The sequence below is a fragment of the Cucumis melo genome, chromosome 4 (genome assembly GCF_025177605.1).
Source record: "Cucumis melo cultivar AY chromosome 4, USDA_Cmelo_AY_1.0, whole genome shotgun sequence".
In the NCBI taxonomy this organism is placed as follows: domain Eukaryota; kingdom Viridiplantae; phylum Streptophyta; class Magnoliopsida; order Cucurbitales; family Cucurbitaceae; genus Cucumis; species Cucumis melo.
Window position 1 is genome coordinate 24,728,217 of NC_066860.1, and position 9,472 is coordinate 24,737,688.

The following is a 9,472-nucleotide window of genomic DNA, read 5'->3' on the forward strand; positions in this document are numbered from 1 at the left end:
CGACAAATTGTTGGTTCGATATTCGATGCAGAACTCTAAGAAGGGTTTATTACCTTTCAGGCATGGAGTTCACTTGTCTAAGGAACAGAGTCCTAAGACACCTCAAGAAGTTGAGGATATGAGACGTATTCCCTATGCCTCAGCTGTGGGCAGCTTAATGTATGCTATGCTCTGCACTAGGCCAGACATTTGTTATGCAGTGGGAATAGTCAGTAGGTATCAGTCCAACCCAGGGTTAGACCATTGGACGGCGGTTAAAATTGTTCTCAAGTATCTTAGGAGAACGAGAGACTACATGCTTGTGTATGGAGCTAAGGATTTGATCCTTACAGGATACACTGATTCTGATTTCCAAACCGATAAGGATTCTAGGAAATCCACATCGGGATCAGTGTTCACCCTAAATGGGGGAGCTGTAGTATGGCGTAGCATCAAGCAAGGATGCATTGCAGACTCTACAATGGAGGCTGAATACGTCGCTGCTTGTGAAGCAGCAAAAGAAGCAGTTTGGCTTAGGAAGTTCCTACATGATTTGGAAGTTGTTCCAAATATGAACTTGCCCATCACTCTATATTGTGATAACAGTGGGGCAGTAGCCAATTCTAAAGAACCTCGCAGCCATAAACGAGGGAAACACATAGAGAGGAAGTATCATCTGATACGGGAGATTGTGCAACGAGGGGATGTGATCGTCACCAAGATCGCTTCGGAGCACAACATTGCTGATCCATTTACGAAGACTCTCACGGCTAAAGTGTTCGAGGGTCATCTAGAAAGTCTAGGTCTACGAGATATGTACATTAGGTAACCTAGGGCAAGTGGGAGATGTGTAATGGGTATGATGATGCCCTAGTTTATTGTATTTGTATATATACGTTTTATGTAATATACTTGTACATTTTACCATTTCCAATGTTTGAGGATTACTCTACTATGTACATCCCATAAGGACTAGAGTTTTAGTCCAAGTGGGAGTTTGTTGGGTTTTATGTCCTAAAACTCGTAGATAGTAAATATAATCAATTGACCGTCATTAATAAAGTATTTTATTATTTAATTTCAATAAGTGTTATTGATTATTTTATTAGTTTTGTCTTAATAACCCAAATCCAATAAACTAACATCCTAAGCTGTTTGATGAGTCTTGAACAGTATGTAGAGACATACAGGGATTAATGTTCAAGATCAGCTTAAAGAGTCTATAGTATAGGGTTAAGGTTGGGTACCTTATCCTGTTAACACTATGGATACGGCTCACTTTGTATTTGATACAGACACATTGATCAAATGCGTTCATGTATGTGACATGCGAGTGAGGGTATCCTATGCAATGAGTTTGCATAAGACTGGACCACGAAATAGTAATCACTAGATGTAACTCCGTTAACTAGTTGGATTGCTATTTCATTAGGATGACCTAGGTAACTTAGTCTTAATCCTGAGTGTATTATGAACTCCTGTTTGCGAGGGATTGTCCTTTGATTTATACGAGTGAGAGTGGCCAGATTGCCGACTCAATATTCTTATCATTTTGGGGACAATACCGAGTGGAGAGCTGGGAACATAATCACACAAGATGGAATTCACTCCTTCCCACCTTTAGGGTAAGTAGATAAGTGTTCCCTTAAATGGTGTCTCCGAGACTTGAACAAAGGGCCCTACCCTCTCAATGGCACGAGAGGGGTTTCTGTTTAGTGGTTGGACCATAAACAGGTTGTTCATTAGAGGAGCACTGGTATTTAAGGACTAGAGGTAACCCAGGGGTAAAACGGTAATTTGACCCAGCTGGAGTTACGAACACTTGTGAAGGACTAACTTACTGGTATTGGTCTATATCCGTGGACACAGAAATATATCTACAGTGAGAAGAGTTCAGCTGTGAGTCTTTAGTGGAGTGTACACACAGTTAACGAATATTGATTAATGTGGTTAATGAGTTTAGCCAATTAATCTCATATCGTTGTAGCTTCTGATCTGTAGGTCCATTAGGTCCCCTTCCTAGCTCATAAAGAGTAATGAGATTTATTTATATTGGTTGTAATTTGAAATGTTCAAATTTACTTTGGGAATTAATATAATGTATATTGATACATTATAATATAAAGTTTATATTTTAATTAGACTTTATTATATAAATTTAATTTTGGATATGATTCAAAATTAAATTATGAGAGAATAAAATATTTGAATAAGTTCAAATATCAGTTTAATGTGAATTAGATTCATATTAAAACTATAAGTTAAAATTTAATGTGTATATGATACATATTAAAACTATAAGTTATGAGAGAAATTTATATTTGAATATGATTCAAATTATGGATTAAATTAAATATAAGATATTTAATTTAGAAATTAATTAATTGGAGAATTAATTAATAGTTTTGTTTAATTTGATTTAATTAAATTTGATTTAATTAAATTAATTAAATTAAAACTATAGGTTATGTGAGAGATATTCATTTAAATAAGATTTAAATGAAATATTAATTATTTAATTATTTATTTAATTAATATAATTAATTAATTAATTAATATTAATTTAATATTAATTTATTAAATTAATAAGGAACGTGGGTGGTTTTCCCACGTTCCCAATTATTCTCTCTAACTTCCCTCTTCTTCCGACTGAAGAAGAGGGAATTTTTTGCGTAACAAATTTTTTTCTCTTAAACGGGAGAGAGTTCTGCGAAGAAGTCTATCCATTCTAAAAAAAAAAATCTCTCCATTCCCTTATTCCAATTTTGGTTCCCACAAACCATCTCAATCAGAGAATAGGAAGGTTTTCAAGTGGTGGTGCCCCAAAAATTTGGTGATTGGCAGATTCAGAGTCGTCAACGAGCGTAAGTTTTATTCTCTGTAATTTTTTAAAGCATGTTTAATCAATATTTTATGCCAATGTATTGGTATTTTTAAGGTTCTAATTAAAATTGAGTTTCTGTATATTTTCCGCTGTAAAGGGTTTTCATCCCTTCAAAGATTAGATTAGTGGTAGTAGGATATACCCAGAAACAAGGCATTGATTACTTTGACACATATTCCTCTGTAACTAAGATAACTACAATTAGGGTCTTGATTGCATTAGTTGCCATACATAGCCTTCTTATTCACCAAATAGACGTAAAAACTGTCTTTCTAAATGGTGACTTAGAAGAAGAAATTTATATGACACAACCATAAGGTTTTAAAATTTCTGGCGAAGAAAACAAAGTGTGTAAACTGAGAAAATCCCTATACGGTCTCAAACAAGCTCCCAAGCAGTGGTATGAAAAGTTTAATAATACTTTGATAAATAATGGATTTAAAGTAAATTCCTCAAACACGTGTGTTTATTCAAAGGTGTTGGAGTTGATTGCATATTAATATGTCTATATATTGATGACATGTTAACTTTTGTAACAAATATGGAGTTGATAATTGATACTAAATTGTTCCTCTCATCATACTTTGAAATGAAAGACCTAGGAGAAGCAGAGATGTAATCCTTAGTGTTAAAATCAGGAAAAACAAAACTAGTTTGTCCCTATGTCAATCTCACTACGTGGAGAAAATACTAAAGAAATTTGATTCCTTTGATGTTTCTTCAGTAAGAACTCCCTTTAACGCTAATAAACATCATAAGAAGAATAAAGGAGATAGTGTGTCTCAACCTGAATATGCAAAGATCATAGGTAGTGTGATGTATTTAATGAATTATAATAGACCTGGTATTGCATATGTTGTCAGTAGATTGAGTAGATATACACATAATCCTGAGGTGAACTCCACTAGTGGAGCAATATCTTGGAAGTCTGCAAAATAGACTTATATAGCTAGATCCACGATGGAATCCAAGTTTATAGCATTAGAGTTGGCAAGACATGAGGCTGGGTGGATCAAAAATCTACTAGGAGATGTACCATTGTGGGGGACATCTGTGCTTGTGTCCATATAGGGTGATTCGCAAGCTGCGATATGTACTGCCAAGAACAGTATTTATAATGGTAAAAGTAGACATACGTCTTAGACATGCAGTCGTAAAATAACTACTAAAGGAAGGAACCATTTCCTTGGAATTTGTTCGATTTGAGAAGAATTTGGCTGATCCTTTAACCAAAGGACTAAAAAGGAAAGTGGTTCTAGATTCTTCTGTGAACATGGGCCTGAAGCCCTTCGGAGATCCATAGCACTTGATAATTGGGTGGTCTATTCCAATAAACTTGATGGTCCATAGCCCCTAATTGGGTGGTCTATTGCGATAGACTTGATGGTTCATAGTCCATTGTGTGGATAGTCCTTAAATGGACTAGATGGATGATACAAAACCTTTGCTGGGTCCTTAGTTGGTATGGATAATATTGAAGTTTCCATAGCTCTTTTTGAGTGGTTTGACTTGGCAAACTTGATGGAGCATCTAACATGACAGTGAACATAGGGCCGCCTTCTATGAAAAAGTTTAAAGGTCTCTTTCTAGAACTCTCACGTTGACCCGAGGTTCGATCTATGTGCATGGCCATAAAGGCACAACTTTACATTGCAGAAACAAAAGCTTTAACTAGAGATAGAGCGCATCGTAAGGGTCTCAACCAAGTGTTACAAGGAGTTCAAGATACAATAATTCACTCCCTCTGACAAGGTTGTTTCCTTACTTTACTACGCATCAATTCAAATCTTCGGATATTGGTGTCTAAGCTTAGTATCTCTTCTATGCTCAGTAACTTTGCTGCTAAAGTCATTTGTGGGGGATTGTTGGACATGACTTATGGGTTTTGGCCCAAATAGCAAAGTAACAATAAATTGTCCCACATTACTAAACCTTGAAGTGGGAAGAGGATATATAATATCAAAGATTCAAATGGGATTTCAAACTAAGTAAGTGGTGATAGTATAATCCTGTCCCACATGCGCGTTGCCGCTGCTGTGATCCTTCCAACTGCCTTCATTTTTCCAACAAATGATTTTAAATTTTGATAATTTAAACTAAATTGGAGAGAAAATCTCATAATTATTCACGAAATGCCTCTTAATCTTTCTAAAATTGAAAATATGGCAAACAAAAATGAATTAATTTGTATTTGAGAAAATGACTCTTTAGGTTACACCTCATCTACTTTTAAAATTATAATTAAGTATATGAATTACTTACTGATTCTTCATATTTCTTTTATCTTAAACTTAAACTTATGCCACTAATTTTAGAGGTTAAGAAATTAATAGGAGGAATTAATTAATCGTGAAAAAGATTGTTTATTAAAAAGGATTCCCTAAGGCCCCATTCAACAGGATTATTCCACCTTAGGTTTAAATGGGTTCTCAAATAATTAATTCTTTCAACTAAATGAATCCGCCCCTTTATTATTTTACAAATCACCTTTTTCATTGAAAAATTATTGTTATTATTTTCCCAAATGTGATATAAACTTAATTTAGATAGGGACAAAATACAAACTAATATAAAAATTACTATTTTCGTGATTTAATAAAAGTACCTAAACTAAAATTTAAACATTTGTAAGTACAATCACAAAAATAGAACGGATTCTAAATTAAAGTATAGGATTTTTTTTTTAAATATATTTATATACATAAAAATAACTTTTTAATTAAAACTTCATTCTTTAATGACCTTTAGTCGATGGGCTTTTAATATTATATCCTATAATTGCACAAATTTTAAAACACTGACATATGAAACAAAATTGAAAGTTTATCTAATAAATTTGCTATTTATTAATGTTGATTATGAAAGCTAGAGACCTATTTGATATTTTAAACATAAAACTACTAGAAAGCTTTGTTCTTTATCCTTCTGGAGGTCCTCACCAAGTTCCAATCGTTAGAAGTTGACTGCTGATTTACTTTATCTAAAAGATCTATCGAAAAACAAAATAAACATATTAAAAGTACAAAACCAAATAAAATATCGTTAATAATATAAAAACTAAAATAAGATTTAAACTTGTTTGATAATAGTTCTCTAACCTTCTCTACAAAAAAAAAACAGTACCTAGACATATGTTCTTTACAGCAAAAAGTGCAAAACAAATCCACTTTTGAAGTTTGCTTTTCTCTAAAGCAAGTGATGAAAAAGAAATAGTCATTCCAAATCTTTCATTTCTCATTTGGGTAATGATTGAACTAATATTTAATTTAGATCCATGTTAACATATGTATGTGATATCTAATATAGAAAGAGCCAAAACAAAATTAAAGGCTAACTCTTGAAGTTATAGATAGATAAATTATTTTTCTTACTGTCAATTGATTTTAAGATGAAAATTTATATCATCTAATATGACATTAGCATTCATATAACCCAATGGAAAAGAAAAGTATGGTATCAAAGGGAAATATTGATCAAAGTAGAAAGAAGAGCCAAGAAGCAATGCAATTCTAATATTTGAATAATATCCATTTAAGACTCAATTTATTAGAAGTACTCAACCAAAATATTGTACACATAGAAACACTACACTTACCATAATAAAACAATGGTGGGTTCTTACCTAACAATACAAAGCGATGGGCCCTACTTTTATGCTATGGGATATCCCAAATGCTTATGTGCAAATTTATTTTCCCTCTCTGATATTCCCTTGTGGATAGAATCTGATATTCCCTTATAATCCATCCATTTCTCTTTTCTTCCAATGGCCAAAAGAGCATCTAATAACAATACAAAAAATTTGACCTTCCAAGATCAAAATGCATATTTACAATTTGAAACAATGGCCTTTTAAGCTGGAGGGAGTAGTAGTGTTTCCAAGTTTATTCTGAATGCAACATTTTGGGGTCAGAAATAAGTTAGCTTCAATGAGAATGATCATGTCCTGCTTCTGCGTGGCATTCGGGGCGTCATGACTACATCTCGGTTAGACTTTAGTAAGGCTTGACGATCCTTGATAGTATCGTCGAAGAGTCGGTTCTCAGGATTTTCGGCATAACATACGTAATAACAACTCACACAAGCATGGGGCAGTGCCATTGCAATCCTTGTCTGAGGTAATTCAAAATGGAAGAGATTCAGTTGAATCGAGTTAAAAGAAAAAAGAGTTGTGTTAGAGATCAAGAAGAAACACAAACCATTAGGTATCCAATTATGAAGCTTAGCAAGGAAATAGTAGCCGTGAAGCCACGATGAACTGTGAAAGTCCAGCTAGCTATAACAATGACACAAATACAGCCACTACAAACTCCGGTGAGGAAGCAAATTGAGCTTGTTATATCCGAGTCAACAATCTGTACCATATCGGTCATCTCGAAGAGCTTCCAAGTATCTTGTGATGCTCGCACGAAATCTTTTCCATATGAAGCTATCTGATAAGATTAGTTTTGAAACCAATCATTTTGAAATTTGATCCATCTAGTAACAATATGAAATGAACAAAACTTCAAATCATACAAATTCGTGAGATCAAGACTATGATGAGCAATGGAAATGAAAAACGAAAAAGAACAAGCAATTTATACCTGCACAAAAGCCCAACTATTACCGCGTCGAAAGATCGAGTTCATGACGTGAAGACAACAATGAGCACAAGAAAACATAAACTCGTCTTCCCCCTCAAGCAAATTCAGACCTCGAGCAAGAATTCGGAGAGCTTCAATGGTAGGAACAAAGAGAGAACCAAGAGACGCACTTCCTAGGTTTCTAGTCAAGGCTCTTTGGAGACAAAATCGGGTATTGCTTTGCATTCCTCTGAGATAATACAGAGAGATAACCCTACTAACAGTTATATTGGCAACATTTCTCATCACTTCAGCAGTCCAAAGCAAGCTAAGAACTAAAACAATTATAGTCAGAGGAGGAAAGTAAAAGTTCAATGCTCCTATGACAGACAAAATCCAAAAAGACATCCAAAGAAATCCAGCCCCAAGCATCCAATAGGTTGGCTGATTCAAATCGGGGATCTTGCAAACAGGCTCAAGCGATTTGACAAAAACCTTTGAACAAAACCCTATTCTCTGTGAAACCCAGCAGGCGTATAACCCATTACCAATTGCAAAAACAAGGAAACAGACTCCCACACCTTCTGTGGCAGGCATTTGAAAGCAAACTAGCAGGATTCCAGCTGATAAGGACATTGCAAAGGAACACCATAGGATAAAATGAACCATAAACTTCGGCCACAACCTCACAGCCTTTTGCCAAGCAAATGCAAGACTAATGCTCAACAGAGATGCAACCTCAACTTGTGGAAGGAAATACTGAAGAACCCTCTTCTCTTTTCTCTTTATAGAGTCTGATGCATATAACAGCCCTTGAATCCCTTTGAAAACAAGGAAACAAACCAACCCAACAGCCAAAACCAAGTGCATAACAAACAGAAACAGGCTCACTTTATCTGTATATGCTTTTGAATTCAGATTAATCACTGCAGGTTGCTGCTTGCCGACAACGAAACAAACAACAAACAAACAATGGGAGAAAAACACTTAAAACTCATCACTCAAATTTCAGCTCAAGATGAAATTAAAAAGCTGAATTGTGAGCTGTTTTTTTACCTGTGGAGTCGAAACAGAGAGAGGAACAGGGGCCTGACGATGCTGATGATGGTGATGGTCGGAAGGGCCACCGGAGGAGGGCTGAGGAGAAGGAGTGGCTACTCTAGCTCCACCATTGAGAATGATTCTCAAAGGGTTTGTTGGATTCAATCTATGCAACATTGAAACGTGTAAATCACCTTCATTATTAGTAGTTTTAATATCCCTCTCCATCACTTGTTCTGGTAATACACCTACTTTTTCCCCTTTCTCTAGATCTTCCATTCTCTTCTCTTCTGGTAATTTCCTCCAATTTTCCCCTCTCTCCTCCTCATTCCTTCTTTCCATTTCCCTCTCCTCCACCTAAAAACCACACCCACAACAAAAAAACAAAAATTGAAAACCCCATAAGTTAAAACATTCTAAATCAACAAAATCCACACTCCAAAAAACAGAGGAACAGAAGAAGAACAATCAAACAAAAGAACCAAAAAAAAAAAAACAGAGAAAAATCTCTTTTATCTTACTGGTATTTCAGTAGCACCCATGGAAGAACGGTGACGGTGGTGGCGGCCGGAAGTGGAATTTAGAGGAGTTGTGTTGTGTTGTGTTGTGTTGTTGTATCTTTTGGAATTTGGTGGGTGGGGATGTTCTTTATTTACCTTTTGGAACTTGCATCAGAGTATCGCAAAGGGAGCAGCCTCAAAATTATTGTTCAAAGTTCACGCACTTGAATTACGCGCTTGGATAACACGAACCAATGGTTGAGATTGTTGTCATTGAATGTTCTGACTTACGTTTTTACATAAATACTTACGCACGTGCTGTTACAGATTAACATTTTCATACTAAATGAACGGCTTAGATTTGGCCTCTACCTATTTATGCCACGTTGCAGTCTACCTTTATTGAGCCTTTTTTTTTTCTTTTTCATTTTCAACTGTCCAATGTGTTTAAATGATTCTCTCTTTCTGTAGCTCATATATAAAAGTTTCATTATAAATAAATA

The 9,472-nt window shown here is 35.0% G+C and overlaps 1 protein-coding gene across 1 annotated transcript; it reads right to left on the reverse strand.

Moving 5' to 3' along the window:
- Positions 1-6,378: 6,378 nt before the first annotated feature.
- Positions 6,379-9,151, reverse strand: LOC103500334 (uncharacterized). Its single transcript, XM_008463602.3, has 5 exons — positions 8,991-9,151; positions 8,485-8,826; positions 7,450-8,364; positions 7,063-7,296; positions 6,379-6,976 (listed from the first exon to the last, which is right to left on the reverse strand). Exons 1-5 carry the CDS (start codon positions 9,009-9,011, stop codon positions 6,803-6,805), a joined length of 1,686 nt encoding a protein of 561 aa, XP_008461824.1. The 5' UTR covers positions 9,012-9,151; the 3' UTR covers positions 6,379-6,802.
- Between the last annotated feature and the right edge of the window lie 321 nt (positions 9,152-9,472).